We start from the raw sequence: 27,695 nt of genomic DNA, 5'->3' as shown, positions 1-27,695 counted from the left end.
AGTTGTTGATAATGATGTCTAGTTTATCCAGAAATGTTTGGTAACAAATTTTGAGCTTTCTACGAATTTATAAAAAATTTTAACTAAATCTGAAACGGTGAGACAGATTTTAATATGTATTTGAAAAATTTATTTAAAATTCTACACTAAGCCAAATCTGGTAATTTCTAACTAAAAGATGAAAATTGAGAAGTCTATTTCCATGATAAATTTTTAGATTATGGTTTTGATCTATAAAATTAAGCATGTAATTAATGTAAGGAAATGTGACAAATCTGTGTCATAAAGATTGCTGGAAATTTTACAAGATTATTTACATCTTATTTTTCTGAAATTCTTTCTGAAAAGTGACCTAAACATCCACATTGAGTATTCTGTTCAATTGAACGAATTTTAGGATTGTGTAAATAATTTATTTATAATTTTAATACCTAAGTTATTATGTTCATACCATTGTTTAAATTAATTGTCTGTTAAATTTTGGACATTAAATTATTATTGTGTGACATGTATAATGTTTTATGTTTTAGTTGGTATAACATTATTAGTGATTGAGATTTGAATAATTTGTGTTCAATATATGAAGTTACTGATAAAGGATTAATACTAGTTGTTCAGGGTGAGTCTTGGTTTTAAAGAGTGTATGAAATCAAGGGATTGACGGTTAATACCGGTTGTTCAGGGTGGGCCCTAGTTTTGAGAATTCTCATGTAAATTGTGTTGCGAAACTCTAAGATGGCACGGGACTTATTTGAACCCTTTTCGGTATTCGGTTTTGGAATAAGGGTGGATGTGCAGGTGGCACACAGGGAGGTTACTTACCCCTGGCAGACCGTTTCCTTGGGGCAAACCACGGATGCCACTACTTGGGTATATAACTCCGGACGTGGGCATCCCTGGTAGTTACGGTTGGTAACACTTAAATATTTGACCAATGGAGGGTTTCAAATTAACCGTTGCCATGCTTAGTGGTTGGTAAGTTAAATCTCTTTGGTGAGATTTCGAGTGTCACCTAATTTATTAAAATTATTGAAATTATTCTAATGGTTGTAATTTAAGTTAAATCTCTTTGGTGAGATTTCGAGTGTCACCTAATTTATTAAAATTATTGAAATTATTCAAATGGTTGTAATTTATGTTAACAATTATATTGTTATCTCATGTTTAGAACCTCATTATTTTTCTCTTAAAAAGAATGGTAGGTTGGCTATGTTTTCTTACTGTGTTGCAAAACTCATGGCATATATTTTTGTTGCCCTGACGTTTTATGCCAGGTTTTGGCGAGGAAATAATTGAAGCTGAAATGGAGTTGACGCTAACGTAGAGCCTTGGCTGACTTGAAATCATAGCTAAAGTCGAATAACTTTATTATCCTATATATTAGCTATTAAGGACCTTATAATTTCATTAATGTTGTATTTGGATAATGTTAAGTTTTTATTTAATATTATTTGAACCTTTGGTTATGTACGAGAGTTGGAATGCCCTATTAAGATGTCAACTTTTTAGTTTATTAAGTCATTTTGTTTATTTAATTTCCCTTGATGTTTCAAAAAAAAAAATTTGGGGCGTCACAACTGTAACGCCCTCAAAATAACAACAATAAACCCATCAGATAAGACATGCATTTACATATAAACTAACCACACTCTTTTATTCATTAGAGTTTCATTACATAAGTATTACATGTTACTATCAAAAACAAAATGCCCTACGGGCTTACAGCTTTCCAAGTTAACACTTGGTTACAACAAAAGAGTACTAACTCGTTTACACATTAAGCCCTAGGCTTGAAGTTACATGTAATACATCAAAAGTTAAGCGACAAAAGTATGTCCGCCACTAGCCTCCCAGCTATGTCCTTGGAGGTGGCATGCTTCCTGCACCTGAAAATGATATTCCCATATAGGGTGAGCCACAGCCCAGTAGAAATACACTAAACCAACCATGGACAATGACTAAAATATTAGCAATTGATAGATGGTCAACACTGATACAATCACATAAATCACATATTTATGTCTTACAACTTATGAGTCTAAGTTACCTTTCATTTTCCCTTTTTCAACAGATAAGCATGCTAGCTCTATCATCATTTCCACAGATATGTATAAAAACTATATCTCACATTCAGATAAGCATAAAAGCTATATCCACATTCTCAACAGATATGTATAACAACAATATCCCACATTCACAGATAAGTATATAAACTGTATCCACACTTCACAAAGATAAGCATATGAGCTCTATCTTCACTTCTCTAGACAAGCATATGAGCTGTGTCTACGAAGTTCATCCCCTATCTCCTCCCAATACTTATCCGGTTTAGAGGTACATCCCCTATCTTCCCCTAAACCGCGGAGTACATCCCCTATCTCCTCCTCTACACATAACGTATATAAACACATTGGTTCTATATACAATCATCCAATACATACAATTAATGTATTCTATCAACCGTCAAGTTCCATGACACATTTCATTGATTAGTTTCAGTTTACCTAATCATCATGCATTGTCTACAACAATCACGACTATCCTCCACCGATAGCCCAAAGCAGTTATTTCTAAACAGAAAATAAATGCACAATGGATATTCAATCAACATTTCATTTCTTCATTCTTCTCAATTAATTATCCCAATTAATTAAACAATGTAATTAGGTCAATTCTCATAATTAACATTTCAACCCTTAGGTCCCATTTTCATCAATGATTCAACAATCATTCCATTTTTTTCATGCCAAACATGCATCTAGGTTTATTATGAATAAAACCCCAACTTTTGTAAAATTACACAAAAGCCCCAAACTTTCACAAAATTACCAAACCAAGCCCAACATCTCAAAATACCAATATTTAAAGACAAAACCCATAGAGAGGAGTAGGATATCCCTACCTCAAATTCGGAGTCCCAAAGGAGAAGACGACAAAACCCAACGTGCTTCAAAACCCGAGATTTTCAGATTAAAATGAAGCCCTCGACGATCAACAACTTTTTTGTAAAGGCCAAAGGTGAGTAAATCACTCCTACTAGATCAAAATCTAGAGAGAAGGTAGAGTCTAGAGTGAGAGGCTCAACAATGGTGATTTTGGAAAAGTAAGAGAGAGAAGAGAAAGTAAAAAAGTGATTTGAAGAGTCACAAATTCGGGACTTTAACCCAGGTCTCCGCTCGAGTGTAAAACACCCCGCTCGAGCGGCCACTCACAGACTTACGCTCGAGCGGCCAACCGCCCGCTCGAGCGCAGAATGCACTCGCCCAGCACTTTTGCAGAACCAGGCCTCCGCTCGAGCTTCCAACTCTACGCTCGAGCGGCACTCAGACAACCCCGCTCGAGCGGCCAATAGCACGCTCGAGCGTACAACGCTGCACAGGAAAATACTGAAAGGGTGTAATCTCCGCTCGAGCGCCAACACCCCCGCTCGAGCGTACAGGCCAAAACCTGGGCAACTAGTTTTGGTTTCTAAACTCAACCAATCTGAAACAAATCCGCCCAACACATCCTATAACTCAAATACGAAGTAAAAGGATGTAAACAAAATAATAAACAACTACCAACATCCACGGACACATGTCCGGATCACGGTATAACAAGGGTAAACCCGGGATCGCTATAACAACAACAATTTATGACATTAAATCAATGATACGATAATCAAACAATTTACCAAATTGCATAACAAATCAACTATAATTTATCTAGGACCAAACACTCAGTCCTACTCAGTACATGACCAGTGAATAAATTCATTTATTCACCCACCTCACCCAAGCACCACGCTTATCCGGGCATATTGGTGTAAACAATTAATAAGATTCACTCGATCCATGTACGGAGTATGTCCATGTCATTCAGCCAGACAAATCACCATTTAACACAGAAATATTTGTAGAGAATTTTACCAAACGATCAGAATATCAACGATTCAACAACGAACAATTTTACGAAATCTATTAATAACCACACTAATCAAGTGGATTACAAATTGAGGATGATTAAAAATATAAAACTCATTGCAAAGAGATTTAAATAGAGCATATTGTATACAACACGAATTTATCTTAAAATGATTAATTCCATCACCATAAATCTGAAATTGCTCCATGGATCTCCAAAAATAGCTTTGATCAAACTTCTAAAACATAAAGTATGTATGATTTAATAAAATCTACAACTCTCAATTTATTTATTTATTTTATAAAACACTCATTTTCACTCTAAGCACTCCCGTATCTAAACTTAATATTTCTACTCTATATAATTTATGAGAAGGGGAGAACTGAATGAAGAAATGGTTGTGAGGAGCTCCCACACTCGGCTGATTTATAAAGGAAATGAAGGAATTAAAGAAGATTAAAAAAATTTAAAACAAATGAAAAGGTTAAATGATGGAATTGGTGGGTTTTGGTGGCAAGTCAGGGAAGTGAGGAAACTGTGGGTAAAGCCCACGGTTTTGTCTTCTTTCTAATTGTATTTTTTTTTTCTTTTTCCACATTCTTTTCACATGATGGGGGAATGGTAAATTGATTTATTAAATAACAATATGATAGATATAAAGGAGATGAGATAAATACAAATAAATAATTTAAAATTAAATTTTTATCTAAAAATCTCACCACTAAATTAAAATAATAAATCACCAATACCACTTACTAAATATTAATACCTCAAAATACAGGGTGTTACAATCTATCCCCCTTAAAAATAATTTCGTCCTCGAAATTCCAATACGTAATACTCCAAAATTTAATCTCAATTAGAACTCCAAATAACACGGTTCCCCTACACACTCTGATATAAAAATGATTTTTTTTTTCCTAAAATATCAACCCCTTTTTTTTTTTTTTCATAATACTCACCACCCAACAGATCCCATGTAAGACTTAATCCCTACGCTCTGATACCATTTTGTGACACCCCACTCCCGGGTCGTTAAATACACTAAGATAGCCTTAAAAAAAAAAAAAAAACAAGTTTTGCTCCAAAAAATAATAACTACAAAATCGTCTCCAAATGGTACAATATCCTCCAAATATTCTATAGCACAATTATCTCCAAAATAAACAATGTTACATCTATCTCCAAATTTAATAATTACAGTGGCGGGTCCCAAATCTCTATATTAATAAATCTTTTTAATCTCAATTTTGAGCTCCACTAAAATCTGCTCCGCACCTGAAAAATAAATTAATTCGGGAAGTATACAATACGACAAGAATACACGGCTCGGATACAGGATAAATTAACAGGAATCCAACAATTTATGACATTAAATCAATGATACGATAATCAAACAATTTACCAAATTGCACAACAAATCAACTATAATTTATCTAGGACCAAATACTCGGTCCTACTCAGTACATGGCCAGTGAATAAATTTATTTATTCACCCACCTCACCCAAGCTCCATGCTTATCCGGGCATATTGGTGTAAACAATTAATAAGATTCACTTGATCCATGTACGGAGTATTTCCATGTCATTCAGTCAGACAAATCACCATTTTAATACTGAAATATTTGTAGAGAATTTTACTAAATGATCAGAATATCAACGATTCGACAACAAATGATTTTACCACAATAATCAAGTAGATTACAAATTGAGGATAATTTAAAATAAGAGAACTCTTTGCAAAGAGATTTAAAAAGAGCATATTGTATACAACCCGAATTTACCTTAAAATGATTAATTCCATCACAATAAATCTGAAATTGCTCCATGGATCTCCAAAAATAGCTTTGATCAAACTTCTAAAACATAAAGTATGTATGGTTTAATATAATCTACAACTCTCAATTTATTTATTTATTTTATAAAATACTCATTTTCACTCTAAGCACTCCCGTATCTAAACTTAATACTTCTACTCTATATAATTTATGAGAAGGGGAGAACTGAATGAAGAAATGGTTGTGGGGAGCTCCCACACTCGGCTGATTTATAGAGGAAATGAAGGAATTAAAGAAGATTAAAAAAATTTAAAACAAATGAAAAGGTTAAATGATGGAATTGGTGGGTTTTGGTGGCAAGTCAGGGAAGTGAGAAAACTGTGGGTAAAGCCCACGGTTTTGTCTTCTTTCTAATTGTATTTTTTTTTTCTTTTTCCACATTCTTTTCACATGATGGGGGAATGGTAAATTGATTTATTAAATAACAATATGATAGATACAAAGGAGATGAGATAAATACAAATAAATAATTTAAAATTAAATTTTTATCTAAAAATCTCACCACTAAATTAAAATAATAAATCACCAATACCACTCACTAAATATTAATACCTCAAAATACAGGGTGTTACAATCTATCCCCCTTAAAAATAATTTCGTCCTCGAAATTCCAATCCGTAATACTCCAAAATTTAATCTCAACTAAAACTCCAAATAACACGGTTCCGCTACACACTCTGATATAAAAATGATTTTTTTTTCCTTAAATATCAACCCCTTTTTTTTTTTCATAATACTCACCACCCAACAGATCCCATGTAAGACCTAATCCCTACGCTCTGATACCATTTTGTGACACTCCACTCCCGGGTCGTTAAATACACTAAGATAGCCTTAAAAAAAAAAAAACAAGTTTTGCTCCAAAAAATAATAACTACAAAATCGTCTCCAAATGGTACAATATCCTCCAAATATTCTATAGCACAATTATCTCCAAAATAAACAATGTTACATCTATCTCCAAATTTAATAATTACAGTGGCGGGTCCCAAATCTCTATATTAATAAATTTTTTTAATCTCAATTTTGAGCTCCACTAAAATCTGCTCCGCACTTGAAAAATAAATTAATTCGGGAAGTATACAATACGACAAGAATACACGGCTCGGATACAGGATAAATTAACAGGAATCCAACAATTTATGACATTAAATTAATGATACGATAATCAAACAATTTACCAAATTGCACAACAAATCAACTATAATTTATCTAGGACCAAATACTCGGTCCTACTCAGTACATGGCCAGTGAATAAATTTATTTATTCACCCACCTCACCCAAGCTCCATGCTTATCCGGGCATATTGGTGTAAACAATTAATAAGATTCACTTGATCTATGTACGGAGTATTTCCATGTCATTCAGTCAGACAAATCACCATTTTAATACTGAAATATTTGTAGAGAATTTTACTAAATGATCAGAATATCAACGATTCGACAACAAATGATTTTACCACAATAATCAAATAGATTACAAATTGAGGATAATTTAAAATAAGAGAACTCTTTGCAAAGAGATTTAAATAGAGCATATTGTATACAACCCGAATTTACCTTAAAATGATTAATTCCATCACAATAAATCTGAAATTGCTCCATGGATCTCCAAAAATAGCTTTGATCAAACTTCTAAAACATAAAGTATGTATGGTTTAGTAAAATCTACAACTCTCAATTTATTTATTTATTTTATAAAATACTCATTTTCACTCTAAGCACTCCCGTATCTAAACTTAATACTTCTACTCTATATAATTTATGAGAAGGGGAGAACTGAATGAAGAAATGGTTGTGGGGAGCTCCCACACTCGGCTGATTTATAGAGGAAATGAAGGAATTAAAGAAGATTAAAAAAATTTAAAACAAATGAAAAGGTTAAATGATGGAATTGGTGGGTTTTGGTGGCAAGTCAGGGAAGTGAGAAAACTGTGGGTAAAGCCCACGGTTTTGTCTTCTTTCTAATTGTATTTTTTTTTTTCTTTTTCCACATTCTTTTCACATGATGGGGGAATGGTAAATTGATTTATTAAATAACAATATGATAGATACAAAGGAGATGAGATAAATACAAATAAATAATTTAAAATTAAATTTTTATCTAAAAATCTCACCACTAAATTAAAATAATAAATCACCAATACCACTCACTAAATATTAATACCTCAAAATACAGGGTGTTACAATCTATCCCCCTTAAAAATAATTTCGTCCTCGAAATTCCAATCCGTAATACTCCAAAATTTAATCTCAACTAAAACTCCAAATAACACGGTTCCGCTACACACTCTGATATAAAAATGATTTTTTTTTCCTTAAATATCAACCCCCTTTTTTTTTTTTATAATACTCACCACCCAACAGATCCCATGTAAGACCTAATCCCTACGCTCTGATACCATTTTGTGACACTCCACTCCCGGGTCGTTAAATACACTAAGATAGCCTTAAAAAAAAAAAAAAAAGTTTTGCTCCAAAAAATAATAACTACAAAATCGTCTCCAAATGGTACAATATCCTCCAAATATTCTATAGTACAATTATCTCCAAAATAAACAATGTTACATCTATCTCCAAATTTAATAATTACAGTGGCGGGTCCCAAATCTCTATATTAATAAATCTTTTTAATCTCAATTTTGAGCTCCACTAAAATCTGCTCCGCACCTGAAAAATAAATTAATTCGGGAAGTACACAATACGACAAGAATACACGGCTCGGATACAGGATAAATTAACAGGAATTCAACAATTTATGACATTAAATCAATGATACGATAATCAAACAATTTACCAAATTGCACAACAAATCAACTATAATTTATCTAGGACCAAATACTCGGTCCTACTCAGTACATGGCCAGTGAATAAATTTATTTATTCACCCACCTCACCCAAGCTCCATGCTTATCCGGGCATATTGGTGTAAACAATTAATAAGATTCACTTGATCTATGTACGGAGTATTTCCATGTCATTCAGTCAGACAAATCACCATTTTAATACTGAAATATTTGTAGAGAATTTTACTAAATGATCAGAATATCAACGATTCGACAACAAATGATTTTACCACAATAATCAAATAGATTACAAATTGAGGATAATTTAAAATAAGAGAACTCTTTGCAAAGAGATTTAAAAAGAGCATATTGTATACAACCCGAATTTACCTTAAAATGATTAACTCCATCACCATAAATTTGAAATTGCTCCATAGATCTCCAAAAATAGCTTTGATCAAACTTCTAAAACATAAAGTATGTATGATTTAATAAAATCTACAACTCTCAATTTATTTATTTATTTTATAAAATACTCATTTTCACTCTAAGCACTCCCGTATCTAAACTTAATATTTCTACTCTATATAATTTATGAGAAAGGGAGAATTGAATGAAGAAATGGTTGTGAGGAGCTCCCACACTCGGCTAATTTATAGAGGAAATGAAGGAATTAAAGAAGATTAAAAAAATTTAAAGCAAATGAAAAGGTTAAATGATGGAATTGGTGGGTTTTGGTGGCAAGTCAGGGAAGTGAGGAAACTGTGGGTAAAGCCCACGGTTTTGTCTTCTTTCTAATTGTATTTTTTTTTTTCTTTTTCCACATTCTTCTCACATGATGGGGGAATGGTAAATTGTTTTATTAAATAACAATATGATAGATACAAAGGAGATGAGATAAATACAAATAAATAATTTAAAATTAAATTTTTATCTAAAAATCTCACCACTAAATTAAAATAATAAATCACCAATACCACTCACTAAATATTAATACCTCAAAATACAGGGTGTTACACCTCTGCCAAGGCAGTAGCTTGGGAGGATTGTGGAGTTGAGAGCTGACTTTCAAATATTTTGTATTTGTTTTTGTACAAGCCTAGGGCTTTATTTTGTATTGAGCTTTCTGACTCGTTTTGTTGTAACCAAGTATCATCTTGGAAAGTTGTAAGCCTGTACGGCATATATTTCGTTGATCATTTAGTTTGGTGCCACATGTTATAGATTCAGGATAAAGTGTATAAATGTGTAATGCATGTGCCCCTTTTGTAAACGGACTCTGATTAATGAAAGTCTAATACTCTGTTTATGACATTTTGTATTAGTTTTTACTGTTGAATTATTGTATTATTTTCGGGGCGTTACATCAAAAACCTTGAACTAAACAAGTTTTGAATTTTAAATTTTGGAATGAGTTTTGAAAAACCCTAAACTAAACCGGTTTTTGGTTTTGAATTTTAAAAAATTAATCAAAAATTTAAACAACGCACCATTTTTTCCTTTAATTTTACTTAAGTCAAATTCTTATTTTTTTTTAATTATAATTTCTACTTAATTTGTTTTAATAATTTTGAAACTAAATTAATGGATTGTTTAAGAAGTGCTAGATTAATATATTTTTGACTTTTTATAATTAAAAAAAATGTAAAATGTGAGTTAAGATTGAAGTGATGTGGTAGAGAGATAATGTTACCTAAATAAAATGATTGTGGCCCAAGTAAAATAATGTGCTAAAATAATATGTACTATTTTATCACATACCAAACAAATCTTACCCAGAGATTGTTTAAGAAGTTAGATGTTAGTACACTTTTTTTATTTTTTTATATCACCTCTTTATTTTTCTATATATTATTTTATAAAAAAATAAAAAAATATAGTACTTATTTAGTAATTTCCAAACAACCCCTACTTATCAAGCCACGGGTACTTAAAAATAAGTCTACTGATTGTAATTTACTTTTATGGGTAAATTATAAATGCATATTTTAAAATTTGATTAAAATATAAATTGTTTATGTATTTTTAAAAATTACGTTCTATTTTTGAGATTTTTAATTTCATAACAAATCGTCGATTTTATAAATTAGAAATATTTCAATTAAAATTTTGGGGATGCATCAATAAATCCCAAATTAATAACTTATACACTGTTTAGTCCTAAAAGTTTTCTTATAGACTGAAAGGTCCTATTACAATGTTTCAAACATCATATTAATGTTTCAAACATTAGATTTCGAATATCAAATTAATGTTTCGAATATTAACTTTCGAACTTTATTATTTTTTAAATTATAAAAAAATAATTTATATTTTAAACATATTTAGTAAGTATATTTATAATTTATCTTACTTTTGTTTTTATTTTTGTAAGAATAGAAAAGAACAGGTACAAAGTCATCGCCATCGTCACAACTCTGGAAACTTCCACACCCTTCTCGTTGTCTCTAGTTTCTAAACAGATCTCTCACCCTCTCTCTACTCCAATCACTATAATTAAACCAATTCCAACACCAATAACAATCCACTTGTCCAACAAACACAAACACAAACACAAACCCGAGCGTTATATACAGAGTCAAAGTTTTAGCAGTAGCAGAACAAGGAAGAAAGAAGAGCGTTATAATCAGAGTCAAAGGTTTAGCAGTAGCAGAACAAGGAAGAAAGAAGAAGAAGAAAAAGAAAAGGAGATTACAGGAGAGATGGGTGTAGATTATTACAAGATATTACAGGTAGATAAGTCTGCAAAAGATGATGATTTGAAGAAAGCTTATAGAAAGCTTGCTATGAAGTGGCACCCTGATAAGAACCCCAACAACAAGAAAGAAGCTGAGGCCAAATTCAAACAGATCTCTGAAGCCTATGAGGTATCTCTCTCTCTCTCCCTCTCTCTCTCTCTCTATATATATATATGCTTATTATATCAGTTGATACATTCAGTGCCTCAATTAATTGTTATTTATGAGAATTCTTAATGGGGAAATTACCTATAAGTTGTATTATCAAAAAATTATTACAGAATGATGGAAAAGTTTGTAACTTTAATGATTATTATGTATGAAATTTATCACTTTATCTGTAATTTTTTTTAAAAGGTTTACCCTGAATTGAAATTCCCCCATTCTTAATTAATCCCCCAAAGATGAGACCTTTTTTACAATCTTTGTGAACCCATTATCTTCGATTTTGGATTATAGCAAAGGCTGTAAAGATTGTTTAAATTTGATTTGATAATTTAAAGAATTTCAAAATAAGTATTTGTTTGATCTCAAACGAATTGAGTCGAGTTGAAGTATATTGATTTCTTGGTAGTGTAGTGTATGAGTTTATTAAACACGTTTTGAGTTGAAATCAAACAAATTTTAATTGAGTATTTTTTTATAATGCTTAAGTTGAGTAATGGATTGAATTTAACTTGTTACTGGTTGATCTCAAAAGTACTTTTGATAAACACGAATAAGTACTGTTGATAGGTTGGAGTAGCAAGGACTTTTTGGGATTTTACCCATTTTGTAATATTGGGTCTATTAATCCTCATATTTGATCTGTTAGGTTTCACAATGTATAGCCTGATCTTTGCTGATTTTTCACTTTTTAATTGATTCTCATCTTGGACATGTTTGTTAATGTGTGTGACTGAAGAATAGAAATTATGTTACAAATTTGATATTGATTTTGCATTGCTTTAGGTTCTAAGTGATCCACAAAAGAGAGCAATATATGATCAGTATGGTGAAGAAGGTCTCAAAGGCCAAGTGCCACCACCTGATTCCGGGGGACCAGGTGGTCACGGCGGCGCAACATTCTTCCAAACGGGAGACGGTCCAACTGTGTTCAGATTCAATCCCCGAAACGCAGATGACATTTTTGCCGAGTTTTTCGGGAATTCCAACCCATTTGGAGGAATGGGAGGTCTTGGTGGCATGAGGGGAGGTTCAAGGTTTGGTGGTGGTGGTGGTGGTGGTGGTGGTGGAATGTTTGGAGATGACATTTTTACTTCATTTGGGGATGGCAGAACGATGAGTTCCGCCCCTCGGAAGGCTGCTCCAATTGAAAGGACATTGCCTTGTAGTCTTGAAGAACTATATAAGGGGACAACAAAGAAGATGAAAATTTCAAGGGAAATTGCAGATGCCAGTGGGTAAGTAGTTGTGTTCATCATTGTGATTTTTTTGTTTTTTCTTGTGCGTTTGGTGTTAACTGATTTGCTTTTAATCATTTAAGTGCTGTTGATTCAATTACCGGATTTAACTATTTGAAGGAAGGAACAACTTCATTTTTGGTTATGAGATCAAGAATATTTCATGTGGGCAAAGTAAATAAATAACAATTAAAAGTAAAGGGGGGAAAAGAAGGGGAAAAAAATAGAAAAGAAACCTGATTGACTTTATACTTACTGTCATATTTATGCTGTATTACTTCGGGTTAAGTATGTTTTAAAGTATTCATAATAAGAAATTGTTGGAAAAGAACGGCACAATTCCTCTTTTCGGTAAATCCGAGGGGGAGGGGAAATCAAGCCTATGTATGTGGCCTCCTAATAAGGTGCACGGTTCTGGCTATTAGGCTAACCCTAGTGGTTTGATCTCTGAAATGAATGCCACAATTCCATGAAATCCACCATCTTCTTAGAAGAAGATTTTACTCTGTTTTAGAAATTGTAGATTTTGCATACACCATGAGAAAGATAAAGAAGTTTTTTGTATGATGCAATAGCAATGTAACCTAAGATTCCATGTGATGAAGGGGTCTAAGCTTAACACATGACCTAAGTTAGGGGTAAACAATATTGAAATAAAGATTAAGAATTTTATGGTTGTTCATACCTAAGAGCTGAGTGCATAATGTGTTGCTTATATAGGCACATAGTGGATTTAGATATATGTTAATGTTCATGAGTAGTCTTAACATTCTAGATTTCTTGAGTTTATTTGGCTCTAGTAATGCTGCTGTGTGGGTTGCAAATCAAATCTACTAGTAATGCTATTGGTATGAAGTTTATTATGCATGTCACGGTTGTAATTTATGTGGTGACACCGTGACGGTATGTTGATTCCTTGAGCAGCTTTTCTATACACATTGAGTTATATATGTAGGCTGTGGTTTACATTCCATAGATGTATGTGCTTGATCAAGCTCATGAGGCTTTGTTTTGTATGTTGTTTCTCTTGTGATTAACAGTCAGCTTCTTGGTTTGGCTTTCTTCTACCTCTAATTATGCTGACATAATCTATACTTTTGCACAGGCAGACCTTGCCAGTGGAGGAGATTTTAACCATTAACATCAAGCCCGGCTGGAAAAAGGGCACAAAAATCACCTTCCCAGAGAAAGGAAACGAACAACCAAATGTCATTCCGGCAGACCTTGTCTTCATCATTGACGAGAAACCACACAGTATATTCATGAGAGAAGGCAACGATCTTGTTGTCACTCAGAAAATATCACTTGCTGAAGCATTAACAGGTTACACGGTCCATCTTACAACCCTCGATGGCAGAAACCTGACGGTCCCCATCAACAATGTGATTCATCCAAATTATGAAGAGGTTGTTCCAAAAGAAGGAATGCCAATACCAAAACAGCCGTCGAAGAGAGGCAATCTCCGAATCAAGTTCAACATCAAGTTTCCGACAAGGATGACAGCCGAGCAGAAGTCTGGAATCAAGAAATTATTGGCACCATGATGTAGATTATGCCCCGCCCTTGTGCATACCTTTGTGGCCCCTTAATTTTCTCCAGAATGGTTTAGATTCGTATTGCTTATACGTGTGATAGAGCATTATGTTGTCATACAATTTAATAAAAATGTAACTAGTTGTTGGTTAGCCAAGAAAAAAGGATGAATAAACCAATTTTGGCTGCCTCACTCAATTCTGCTAGAATGATAAGAAACTTTGTGGAACTTGTGCAACTATATTGTGAAAGGTTTGGGATATTTGAGTAGTATAAAAAAAAATAAGAAATGAGCAAATTAGTTCATTTAAATGGAAAGGCTTTGCCTTTGACCAAATTATTCAGTTCTTGTTATACTGTTTCAATTTGTTTTTGTTTTTGTTTTTGTTTTTGTTTTGTTTTGTTTTTTTGTTTTTTTTTTTTGGGGGGGGGGGGGTTGTGTGTTTTGTAATCATTTTTTATTTTTATTTTTATTTTTATGTTTTAAAGAAGAAAAATGTTTGAGATCTTCATTTTTTTAAGACCTTTACAACTAAGATCTTTATCAGTGATGTATATATGGGATTTATTTATGTATGTGTAGGGTTTACACCATCAATGACAGAGATCTAAAATGGGGTTGTGGAGGTCTTCAAAAAAAATGGGGGTCTCAATGATTTTTGTTTTTAAGATCATAGTATTAATTTATAAACAAAGCTAATTAGATACAAAAAATTGAATTTGGAAGCGTTAAATTCAAATTAGGGTCTTATTTGTCATAACTTAAAAATGTTAAAAAGTTAAAAAGTCGCTATCTTATTTAAGTCGCATTATCTTATTTAAGTCACGTCATTTTTCTATCATATTACTTCAAATTTGATTCATACTCAATTCATATTTCATAAAAGGTAAAAAAATATATTTATTTAGATCATCCTAAATAACCCCTAAGTATAATCTCTATATAGGGGAAAAAAAATTACAAATCAAAAAATTATATCTTAGATTGTTTTGATTGATAGATGGCTTAACTATAAAAAGGGTGATTTACAGGTAAGTCCCGTTTTAGCAAATAATGGTCTATGAAGTCTTAGTTTGAAAACTTTTAACCAGTAAGGCCCATAATCCATTAATATGACGAAACTACCCTTACCAAATCAAAACACAAAACAAAAATTGCAGATTCACGATTTCATTGACAGTTCATCCCGCCATTTCTCACCCTCGCAGATTTCATTCTCACCTTCATCAATTTCGCCTCACATTTCGTCTTCCTTCATCAATCTCGTCTTGCGTCATCAATCTCGTCTCAGATTTCACAAAAACAAACTAGATCATCAAACATTCAAACTTCCGAACAACCAAAAATGGTGAAAACAAGTAAGATTCAAGTATCTTAAACTCTAGTTTTTGCGAAATCTTTCATTTTCAAAACTTTTGTTTTTCATTTCCATTTCAGCTTGAATGTTAAGTTCGAAACTTTCATTTTCTAACCTTTTGTTTTTTATTTCCATTTCAGCTTGAATGTTGAGTTTGAAACTTTTGTTTTCGAAACTTTTGTTTTTGTTTTTGTTTGTGAATCTGAGAACATTCATTGTAATGCTACAAAAATCATGTTCTGTTGCTTTCTATTTAGGTTTCAATGTTGATTTTGGTGCGACTGCTGTGAATATTCTCACATTCTTAGTGAATTTGAATGAAAAATCCTAGTTAATCATGTTCCCTTGCTTTCTGTTTAGGTTTCATTGTTGATTTTGGTGCGATTGCTGTAAATATTCTCAAATTCTTAGTGAATTTGAGTGAAAAACCCTAGTTAATCATGTTCTCTTGTTTTCTATTTAGGTTTCAATGTTGATTTTGGTGCAATTGTTGTGAATATTCTCAGATTTTTAGTGAATTTGAGTGAAAAAACCTTAGTTAATCATGTTCCCTTACTTTCTGTTTAGGTTTTATTATTGATTTTGGTGCCATTGCTGTGAATATTTTTAGATTCTTAGTGAATTTGAGTGAAAAACCCTAGTTCATCCTGTTGCCTTGCTTTCTGTTTAGGTTTCATTGTTGATTTTGGTGCAATTGCTGTAAATATTCTCAGATTCTTAGTGAATTTGAGTGAAAAACCCTAGTTAATCATGTTGCCTTGCTTTCTATTTAGGTTTCATTGTTGATTTTGGTACAATTGCTGTGAATATTCTCAGATTCTTAGTGAATTTGAGTGAAAAACCCTAATTAATCATGTTTCCTTGCTTTCTATTTAGGTTTCATTGTTGATTTTGGTGCGATTACTGTTAATATTCTCAGATTCTTAGTGAATTTGAATGAAAAACCCTAGTTAATCATGTTTCCTTGCTTTCTATTTAGGTTTCATTGTTGATTTTGGTGCGATTGCTGTGAATATTCTCTAAGTCTTAGTGAATTTGAGTGAAAAACCCTAGTTAATCATGTTCTCTTACTTTCTATTTCAGTGTCAATGTTGATTTTGGTGCGATTACTGTTAATATTCTCAGATTCTTAGTGAATTTGAGTGAAAAACCCTAGTTAATCATGTTCTTTTACTTTCAATTTAGTTTTCAATGTTGATTCTAGTACCATTGCTGTTAATGTTTTCAAATTCATATGGAATTTGAGTGAAAAACCCTAATTAATCAACTTCTGTTACTTCTAATTTAGGATTCAATGTTGATTTGGGTACCATTGCTGTTAATGTTCTCAGATTCTTACTAAAATTACGTGAACAACCCTACTTAATCATATCCTATGCCTTTCAATTTAGGTTTCAATGTTGAGTGTGGTACCATTGCTGTCAATGTTCTCATATTTTCAATCAATTTTAGTCAAAAACCATAATCATATTATATTGGTTTCAATTTAGCTTTCATTGTTGATTTTGGCACGATTCATGTGAATGTTCTCAAATTCTTAGACAATTTGAGTAAAAAACCTTAGTGAATCTTATTCTCTGGTTTCAATTTAGCTTTCAATGTTGATTTTGGCACGATTCCTGTGAATGTTCTCAGATTCTTAGACAATTTGAGTAAAAAACCTTAGTGAATCTTATTCTCTGGTTTCAATTTAGCTTTCAATGTTCATTTTGGCACGATTCCTATGAATGTTCTCAAATTCTTAGACGATTTGAGTAAAAAACTTTAGTGAATCATGTTCTCTTGGTTTGAATTTAGGTTTCAATGTTAATTTTCGTACGATTGTTATTAATGTTTTCAGATTCTTAGTCAATTTGAGTGAAAACCCAGACTTAATCCATATTCTCTTGATTTCAATTTAAGTTTCAATATTGAGTTTGACATGATTATTGTGAATTTTCTCAAGTTTTCAATCAATTTGACTGAAAACCCTAGTTAATCATGTTCTCTTGCTTCCAATCTAAGTTTCAATATTGATTTTGCTGCTATTGCTGTGAATGTTCTCATATTTTGAATCAATTTGAGTGAAAAACCCTACTTAATCATATCCCATTCCTTTAAATTTAAGTTTCAATGTTGAGTGTGGTACCATTGCTGTCAATGTTCTCATATTTTCAATCAATTTCAGTGAAAAACCTTAGTTAATCATATTCTATTGGTTTCAATTTAGCTTTCATTGTTGATTTTGGTGTGATTGCTGTGAATGTTCTCAGATTCTTAGACAAATTGAGTAAAAAAACCTTAATGAATCATATTCTCTTGGTTTCAATTTGGGTTTCAATCTGAATCAATTTGAATAAAAAAACCCTAGTTAATCATATCCTATTGCTTTCAATTTAGGTTTCAATGTTGATTTTCGTACGATTGTTGTTAATGTTCTCAGATTCTTAGTCAATTTGAGTGAAAACCCGGACTTAATCATATTCTCTTGATTTCAATTTAGGTTTCAATATTGAGTTTGACATGATTGTTGTGAATTTTCTCAAGTTTTCAATCAATTAGACTGAAAACCCTAGTTAATCATGTTCTCTTGCTTCCAATTTAAGTTTCAATATTGATTTTTGCTGCGATGGTTGTGAATGTTCTCATATTCTGAATCAATTTGAGTGAAAAACCCTAGTTAATAATCTTCTCTTGCTTTTAATTTAACTTTCAATGTTGATTTTGTTTTTATAGCCATGAATGTCATCAAACTTAGACTTCATGAGAATGACATTGGATTGATTCTTTTAGGGAACATTCTCAGTATTTATATCTTGTCTATGTTGATTTTCCGTACAGGAAAGCAACTCATGAAAACCCCAAGACTAAAAAGTAATGCAAAGAAAATGATAAGAAAGCATACAAAATCAACTTCAATGGATAAAAAGCAAAAGGCAAAGTGTAGAGAATGGAGATTAACTTTCAGATCAAACATGGGGACAATAGTGAAGCTATTACAGCACATCAAACTCAGGAATGAGCATATTCATGGCTTGAAGAAAACCCCATTTTGGGCATTGTTTGATACAATATTGCAAAACAAGCTGAATTATAAACAATGTAGAAAATATGATGACATTGCATTGAAAATAATTCAAACATACCAGCCAGGCAGCAGTGGTTCTTTCCAGTTAGGACCAGAAACTGTAAAGCTAACAACAGAAGACATCAAGTCCATCTTCGGTATATCTTGTAGAGATGAGCCGATACATCTTGGTTATGGAAATAAAAGCAGATCATCATTTCTAACAAGAAGATCTATACAAACTGAAAGGCTATCGAGCACAACCATCATAGACTTGTTGCAAAAAGCATTGAAAGGCAAGAAGAAAGAAGACACTGAAGATGTGATAAGGATGCTGTGTACGTATACTTGTTTGAAGCTTTTTTTCTTTACATCAGGAACAACAGTTGGATGGGTATTTCTTAATTACATGGAAGACATAAACTCAATGAGAAAATACAATTGGGCAGAAGCAATAAGGAACACACTGATGTCTTCAATTGAAAAATACCACAAAAATCCAGCAAAAGTCACAGGATGTGTTATGGCTCTCTTAGTAAGTACATCTTTACTCTATTCTATTAGTTTGTTGTTAATAACACATAGTATTATTTCTTATTCAAATGACAAAAATTCTCTACATTTGCTTTGTAGTATTGGTTGTGTGAGCACACACTGATCATCCACCCTGAAGTTAGCGAAGCATGCCCAAGGGTGATCAAGTGGAATCTTATCAAATTACATAAACGTATGAAAGTCATACCACTACATCAACTGACAACAAGACATGTCACATCCTCATCTCATTTGAATTTCAATTCAAGTTGGGAAAAATCCCTATTTTTATACACTGAATTATTACTGAGAAACTTTTTAGTTTCCTAAACTTCAATTATTTCAAAAACTAATATCTATTGTATGTTGACCTACAGGTAACTACTGCTCAATTCAGTGAGGAAAGTGATGAAGAACTTGATGACACTGAAGAAGAATAAAAAGAAGATGCTGAAAATACTGAAGACGAAGAACAAGAAGATGTTGAAGAAGAAGAACAAAAAGTATAAGAACAAACTTTCAGATCAAACATGGTGGCAATAGTGAAGCTATTACAGCACATCAAACTCAGGAATGAGCATATTAATGGCTTGAAGAAAACCCCATTTTGGGCATTGTTTGATGCAATATTGAAAAACAAGCTGAATTATAAACAATGCAGAAAATATGATGACATTGCATTGAAAATAATTCAAACATACCAGCCAGGCAGCAGTGGTTCTTTCCAGTTAGGACCAGAAACTGTAAAGCTAACAACAGAAGACATCAAGTCCATCTTCGGTATATCTTGTGGAGATGAGCCGATACATCTTGGTTATGAAAATAAAAGCAGATCATCATTTCTGACAAGAAGATACATACAAACTAAAACGCTATCGAGCACAACCATCACTAACTTGTTGCAAAAAGCATTGAAAGGCAAGAAGAAAGAAGACAATGAAAATGTGATAAGGATGCTGTGTATGTATACTTGTTTGAAGCTTTTTTTCTCTACATCAGGAACAACAGTTGGATGAATATTTCTTAATTACATGGAAGACATAAACTCAATGAGAAAATACAATTAGGCAGAAGCAATAAGGAACACATTGATGTCTTCAATTGAAAAATACCACAAAAATCCAGCAAAAGTCACAGGATGTGTTATGGCTCTCTTAGTAAGTACATCTTTACTCTATTCTATTAGTTTGTTGTTAATAACAGATAGTATTACTTCTTATTCAAATGACAAAAATTCTTTACATTTGCTTCGTAGTATTGGTTGTGTGAGCACACACTGATCATCCACCTTGAAGTTAGCAAAGCATGCCCAAGGGTGATCAAGTGGAATCTTGCCAAATTACATAAACGTATGAAAGTCATATCACTACATCAGCTGACAACAAGACAGGTCACATCCTCATCTCATTTTAATTTCAATTCAAGTTGGGGAAAATCCCTATTTTTATACACTAAATTATTACTGAGAAACTTTTTAGTTTCTTAAACTTCAATTATTTCAAAAACTAATATCTATTGTATGTTGACCTATAGGTAACTAGTGCTCAATTGAATGAGGAAAGTGATGAAGAACTTGATGACATTGAAGAAGAAGAAAAAGAAGATGCTGAAAATGCTGAAGATGAAGAACAAGAAGATGCTGAAGAAGAAGAACAAGAAGTACAAGAACAAGAACAACAAAAACAAGAGGTTGAAAATACTCAAGAAGAAGAAGAAGAAGAAGATGAAGAAGAAGAAGAAGATGGTCAATATGCTGAAGAGTGCCACCAAGAACAAAAGCCAGCAAATGAAGACTTTAATGACTTCTGCAACATTATAATCAATGATGCACCTGAGGGAGAAGAACAAATTCATCAACAAACACTTGAGAAACTTCAAACTGAGAACAACAATTTGCAACTAGACAACACAGTGAAGACCATCTACATAAATAAACTTGAAGAGGATAACAGGCTACTTACAGCACAAATACAACAATTGAAAGATGAAAATTCTCGATTGCATAACCAATTGGTTGAAAAAGAGGTCCATGAGATAACCCAAGAAGTTTGTGCAGTAAAATATTCTGGGACAGATGCAAAGAACAAAGGTCATATAATAAACGATGAAAATTCTCAAGTGCTGCAAAAAGAGGTCCATGAAAATTCTGAAGTGGTGGACAAAGAGCTCCATCAGAAAGAGGTCCATGAAAATTCTGAAGTTGTGGACAAAGAGCTCCATCAGAAAGAGGTCCATGAGATAACGCAACAACCTTTTTGCAACAAAACATTGTGAGACAAATACAAATGTGAAAGATTGTCAAAATTCTCAGTTGCAGAATCAGTTACTGGAGGAAGAAGTCCATGACTTAACCCAACAAGTTTGTGCAATAAAAGCCGATGATCTGACAGAATTAAGACAAACAAAGCTACAGAATTCCATGATTAAAAATATCAAAGCTAAAGCAAGGAAGACTACTGAGGTGTCAGATTATGAGTATAGAGGCAAGAAAGTTAAAGTTGAGAAAGAGAAGGAACACAAAGATGAGACAATTTTAAACAAGTATGCTGTGGCTCAATTGCTACCTCCTAAAGATAAATATAAACTACAAATTCTTTAGAAAGAAAAGCAAACAGAATCAAGGTATAATCTTACATAAATCTTTCAATTTTTCATTTAGTACAAATATATGAAATGAAACTGAGAAATAGCTCTGTTTTCTAAAAATATTCTGACTTAATTATTAACACATTTTTTATTGTTTTGTAGTGCTTGTATATGGTTTGGTGCAAGATATGAAAATTGTGTGTGTATTAATAATATCAAGAACTTGGTAAAAGGGACAGACATATCCAGCTGTGTACGCATAATATTTGTAATATTTTAACACTAAAAAACTTCTCATTAATTTGTTAACATCACTTTTGTGTTTCAATTTGATAGACAATTGATGCATATGCTGAGATTCTTCAAAGAGAACCACAAGCACAGAATTCTAGTGATGGAGCAGAGCACAATGGCAAGTCTTTCATACTGTAAAGTCTATATTGGGTAAGGAATCAATGTGCATGTGTCAATTCTATACTTTATCTTCCGTTCAATTTTGGTTTTAAAGTATATTTTTTGTGTTTGTTATCATTCTTGTGAATGTTCTCAAATTTTGATTTTGGTATCATTGCTAGGAATATACTCAAATTTCAAAACAATTTGAGTGACAAATCGTAGTTAATCATGTTTTGTTGCTTTTCATCAACATGAATATTGAGTTCGTACCATTACTGTGAATATTCACATATTTTTTGTAAAAAAACAGCCAATGTTGAAGAAGAAAACTTCAGAACAAAGGAAAAAGATTTTGAAAAATACTTTGCAAGAATCCCTCCCATGTCGATACATCCATATCCCCATCCACAATTTCAATCATTGGACATTACTTGTTACCGACAAACACTTGGGGACTTGGAAACATTTCAACTCTTTGAGACCAAGAAAAGGAAAGGACAAGCACTACAACGTTGCAAATCAACTGGTAAGAACAATTTCAGATTAGCATTACAATAATCAGATGTAAATCATTACATACTTTATGTTGATGTTTTTTACAGCAAAAAATCATCCATCAATACATGAAGGATACACCTTGTCAAGCAGAAAAAGCCTGGAATCCTGATGTTAAGATTGAATCAGTCAAAGACAGCCCTCAACAAGAAACAATGATGTATGTTAATTTATTCTAACTAACAAATTTTAATATCTTTTTCAAAAAAAATTCTTTTTTCCCTAACTGTGTCAAAAATGATTTCTGCAGGAATGACTGTGAAATTATTGTTTGCTACATCATAAGACAATACATGAGGCATCAACCAATTCCAAACACATTATCACCAGGCACATCCACAAGACTCAGGGCAGACATGGTGCATGAGTTCCTCAGTGATTCACAAAGATCAATCAAAGTCAAGTAGAGTCAAGATGGCAACCTTCAATGAAAACTTTTTTGATGTGTAACTTAATGAACTCTTTTTTGTAACACTCTGATACAATGACTAATGTTTTTGTTAATAGTTCCAAGCATATTACCTAACAAACATATTACAATTTCTATGATGTGTAATGGAATATTTTATCATACTCTCAAAGATATATGCACCCGAGCTTTGTTGATGTTTTTGTCCATATTCTCAGTTTCTATTATCCTGTTCCTCACACTACTATATGGCAAAAACAAAAATAGTATTACATGTGAAAATGGTGGACACAAGACTTTACTGCATCACAATCAGTGCTTTGTTGATGTTTTTGTTTATATTTTCAGTTTTTATGCAGTGTTTTGTTGCCTCATAAAACACTGCTTAAAACTAAAATGGAGAATATTTTCAAACTTATTGTTGTTTCAATCACTTATTTTCAAACTTAGAAACTTTAAAACTGAGAATATTTTTAGTTTTATACAGATCACTCAATTTTCAAACAACAATATTACCACAACAATTTATTTGCTGCCTCACAATATTATGACAATTTGAAAAACTAAAATTCGAAATAAAGAATATTTTCACTTACAGCCCACTGTTACTTTAATCAAAACATAAAGCATTGACCACATCTATTTAAAATATTAATTCACATTCATTCAATTCATCACATTTATAACTAGTTCCAATTTATAACAAGAGCCTCACATTATTATCACAAAATCAGCTATTTTGAACTAAAAACTTAAACTGAGAATATGTTCACTTTTTATACAGTATTCACATAATCTGCAAAACAAACATTCAACAGTCAAGTTTATTTCCGAAAGCCAACCAAACAATATCATCACAACAATTTATTTGCTGCCTCACAATATTATGACAATTTGAAAAACTAAAATTCGAAACAAAGAATATTTTCACTTATAGTCCACTGTTACTTTAATCAAAACATAAAGCATTGACCACATCTATTTAGAACATTAATTCACACTCATTCAATTCATCACATTTATAACTAGTTCCAATTCATAACAAGAGCCTCACACTATTATCACAAAATCAGCTATTTTGAATTAAAAACTTAAACTGAGAATATGTTCACTTTTTATACAACATTCAAATAATCTGCAAAACAAACATTCAACAGTCAAGTTATATTTCTGAAAGCCAACCAAACAATATCATCACAAACAATTTCAAAAATTAAAATCTGAAACTAAGAATATTTTCACTTTCAATTCAATGGCACTTTATTCAAAAACATAGAAGATTATTACTCAGTGCTCAACAGCACAAACTGCTATTTCAAGAAATTTATGAATACGAAATTTTTACAATTACAAAGCAACTACAAAAATCACAAAGCCTCCTTACACGATTTCTTATTGTGATTGCCAACCTTCCCATATCTACTACAAGTAATTTGCCTCACTTTCTCACCATTTGAACAAATCCTCTTCTTATTTGGCCTTCCTGGTTGCTTCTTAGACAAAGGAGGAAGAACAACTTCACTATCACCATCAACATTACAATCTGGTTTCCAAATTGAAGGAACAGGATATATGGGAAAAGAATAGGACTCTCGATAACTTTGAACATAGAAGTATTGATCAACAAATAAACTCAAATCATGTCCACTCTTTTATACAGCACCAACTGCATGTGCACATGGAAACCCTTTCAACAGCCACTTGCCACAAGAACATATTCGTCTACTAATGTCAACTAAAATAGATGGATGTGAATGCACCTCATAGACATCATTTCCAGATGAACTAACAATCCATGGCCTCGAAGTATTAAAACCATCATGCAACTTGGACTCCATTTTAGGGCAAATCAAACCATTCCATTTATTAACAAGTTCCTTCCTCTTAGCAATTTTCCTCATCAACTTAATTCTTACATTATCAATCAACATTGTGACAGGCAAGTGGTATTCCTTTCGTATCCACGAATTGAAAGATTCAGTTACATTTGACCACATCTCTCCAAAGCGTTGCCCTCGAAAGTATGCATTACTCCAATGATCATATGGTATGTCATCTAAAAACTTTTTAACTCTTGACCCACCTTCAGTCTTTAACTCAACTAAACATTGATGAAATGCTTCTTCAGTTGGAGCATATGCACATTTCCCAAACAAAGTGATCAGCTTTTCTTTCAATCCATGAAACATACCACGCAAATGATGCCTCAAGTTCATCTTCAAATGATATAAACAATAAGCATAGAAAGCCATTGGGAAAACCTTTGGCAACACTTCAACTAATCCAAGGTTACGATCTGACACAAATGTAATATTTCGTTCTGGTGAAACAATTCTACTCAAATGCTCCAAAAACCAGCGCCAATTATCTTGATTCTCTGAGCCAACAACTGCAAAACAAACAGGAAAAAACCCTGCATGTACAAAATAGAAAAAATGAAAATATTATATTATTCTTAGAAAATGGTAACGCTCTAACATTCGAAATATCAAACACTAAAATGAATAACTGAAAAAATAAAAAATGCATATACAACAACAATATTATATAAAAACATTCAATCATATTTCTAAACTGAGAACTTTCTCAATTTCAGAACAGAGAAAGCAAGTTTCTTATGTACCTTGATTTCCATCTTTTCCTGTAGCAGCAAGTAAATTTTCTCTAAATCTTTCCTTAAAAAATGTGCCATCAAGGAATAAGAAAGGTCGACAATAATCAAATCCACTAATGGAACCATGAAAAGAAACAAATAATCTCTTAAACCGTTTAGTATCATCGTCACACTCAAACTCAATGTAACTCCCTAGATTGCAACTCTTTGCAACATCCACATACCATCTTAACTGGTCAAATGACATTAAGTAGTCTCCAAAAATCTCACCTTTTGCTATCTCTACCACCAACCAAGCTTAACGATAACTAACTCTCAACCCATACTCCAACTTAAAATCCCGAACAACATGAACTGGACGTGTCAATGGATTATCACGAACACCTTCAACAATCAAATCAACAACTAAATCAGAACTCATATGAGAATGAGTCATCGTGCGTACTTCAGCACCACATGTGTGGACATTGTTCAACTTCCTTATATAAAAGAACCATCAGCATTCTCCACTCTACCATGAACATTCCACATACAACCTTTTGTCTCTTTAAACAAACATTGTGCAGTAACACGAACTTTATCATTCTTAATAAATATGAACTCAAATCCACACTCAATAGAAAACTTTGACAATGCATTACGAAATTCAACAATTTCATCTTCAAATTTCTGTCCTACATGTGTAATACTAACTGCCCAACCAGCAGACAACAGTACTTTTTCCTTGTGTCGACAAAATGATGATAACATATCAACCTCTTCTTCAACCTCCAACCTCGAATTCCTTTTGGAAGATGTAGATGCTCTGTTTGACAAGTTCACAGACTTACTGCTGTCATGAGACAATGCAATATCACAAACTTCAAGATCCAACATTGACTGTCTTTCTCCATAATCCAATCTGTTGTTGAGATAACCACAGTCAATGGTTGAGTCTTTTACTCGCACAACAACATCAATACACTTTGAATTCAAATGCACAACTAATGCCAATAACAAATCTAACTCCTCATTGTTGTCCAACGTACAATTAGGATGTCCAGGCAATGAGTAAGATAGACAAATATTATCAGATTGCAAATTATCCCATTTCAAACATAGCTTCTCAACCAACTGATCATATGTAACATTTTGATCAATCTTAATTGCAAATGTGCAACCATTATACTTGCACAACAAAAAAATAGGCGCACTTGTACAACCTTCACTCATCTTTCAATCTAAACAAGAAATAAAGATCGCATCAATCAAAACCAGAACAATGCTAAGAACTTTCTCAGTTTTCACAAATACTTCATAACAATAAACACCAGAACAAAAAACTTCATAGCAATACAAATACTTCACAAATCACGTTTTCAATTCATAAAATAAATAACCAAACCGAGAAATCATCCAGCAAATCACGTCTTCAATTTGTAAAAACAAAATTATTCAACATATTCTCATAAATAAATTCAATCAAAACTAAAGAAAATTCTAAAAAAACATAATATACAAAATCGAAACAATACATACCTATAAATAGATCGAAGATTAAATATCCAGCAAATCAATTCTTCAATTTACAAATCGAAATCGCACATAATAAACTCCAACAGATTTCAACTCAAAATGCGAACCAAACTAAGAAATCCTTCAAAATCCTTTCCTATTCGAATCAAAATCGAGAAATCAATTACGTATAATAGCGAACCAAAGCAATAAATCCTTCAAGATCGTTCACGATTCGAATCTTCAGCTACTTCCATAACTGATCTGTTAACTGATTCCTTTTTTCTTTCTAGTAAATAACGTGAATGGAATTTTATATACAGTTGTTTATCTTAAAGGGAAAAAACGTCTTTTTACCTCTAAATGAGACTTATTGGTTCAAAAACTTTTTGATAGGACCTAAGCTACCACCAAATATATAGATAGGACTTTTAAGTAATTATCTCCTATAAAAATATGTAACCTTATTTGAGCATTGTTGTTTATTAGTTACTGTTTGAGC

At 32.3% G+C, this 27,695-nt stretch overlaps 3 protein-coding genes and 1 long non-coding RNA gene across 4 annotated transcripts; 2 read left to right on the top strand and 2 right to left on the bottom strand.

Annotated features, from left to right (window-relative positions):
• Window positions 1-1,627: 1,627 nt before the first annotated feature.
• LOC145798803 (uncharacterized) lies at window positions 1,628-5,924 on the bottom strand. Its single transcript, XR_014340445.1, has 2 exons — window positions 5,688-5,924; window positions 1,628-1,886 (listed from the first exon to the last, which is right to left on the bottom strand). It is a non-coding gene; the product is annotated as an uncharacterized LOC145798803 (long non-coding RNA).
• A 4,972-nt stretch (window positions 5,925-10,896) lies between these two features.
• LOC114269897 (uncharacterized) lies at window positions 10,897-14,538 on the top strand. Its single transcript, XM_028211266.2, has 3 exons — window positions 10,897-11,394; window positions 12,217-12,668; window positions 13,774-14,538. Exons 1-3 carry the CDS (start codon window positions 11,230-11,232, stop codon window positions 14,210-14,212), a joined length of 1,056 nt encoding a protein of 351 aa, XP_028067067.2. The 5' UTR covers window positions 10,897-11,229; the 3' UTR covers window positions 14,213-14,538.
• Window positions 14,539-20,400: 5,862 nt separating this feature from the next.
• LOC114256066 (uncharacterized) lies at window positions 20,401-21,660 on the top strand. Its single transcript, XM_082887812.1, has 2 exons — window positions 20,401-20,529; window positions 20,673-21,660. Exons 1-2 carry the CDS (start codon window positions 20,491-20,493, stop codon window positions 21,411-21,413), a joined length of 780 nt encoding a protein of 259 aa, XP_082743938.1. The 5' UTR covers window positions 20,401-20,490; the 3' UTR covers window positions 21,414-21,660.
• Window positions 21,661-24,211: 2,551 nt separating this feature from the next.
• On the bottom strand, window positions 24,212-26,911 carry LOC114280264 (uncharacterized). Its single transcript, XM_028222619.2, has 6 exons — window positions 26,194-26,911; window positions 26,013-26,083; window positions 25,709-25,931; window positions 24,749-25,498; window positions 24,495-24,628; window positions 24,212-24,220 (listed from the first exon to the last, which is right to left on the bottom strand). The coding sequence occupies exons 1-6, from the start codon at window positions 26,909-26,911 to the stop codon at window positions 24,212-24,214; spliced, it is 1,905 nt and encodes a 634-aa protein (XP_028078420.2).
• Window positions 26,912-27,695: the final 784 nt, after the last annotated feature.

The sequence above is a fragment of the Camellia sinensis genome, chromosome 9 (genome assembly GCF_055761805.1).
Source record: "Camellia sinensis isolate YWXY chromosome 9, ASM5576180v1, whole genome shotgun sequence".
NCBI classification, from domain to species: Eukaryota; Viridiplantae; Streptophyta; class Magnoliopsida; order Ericales; family Theaceae; genus Camellia; species Camellia sinensis.
Note: the sequence above shows the minus strand (reverse complement) of the source record. Positions and strands in the feature narration are given on the sequence as shown.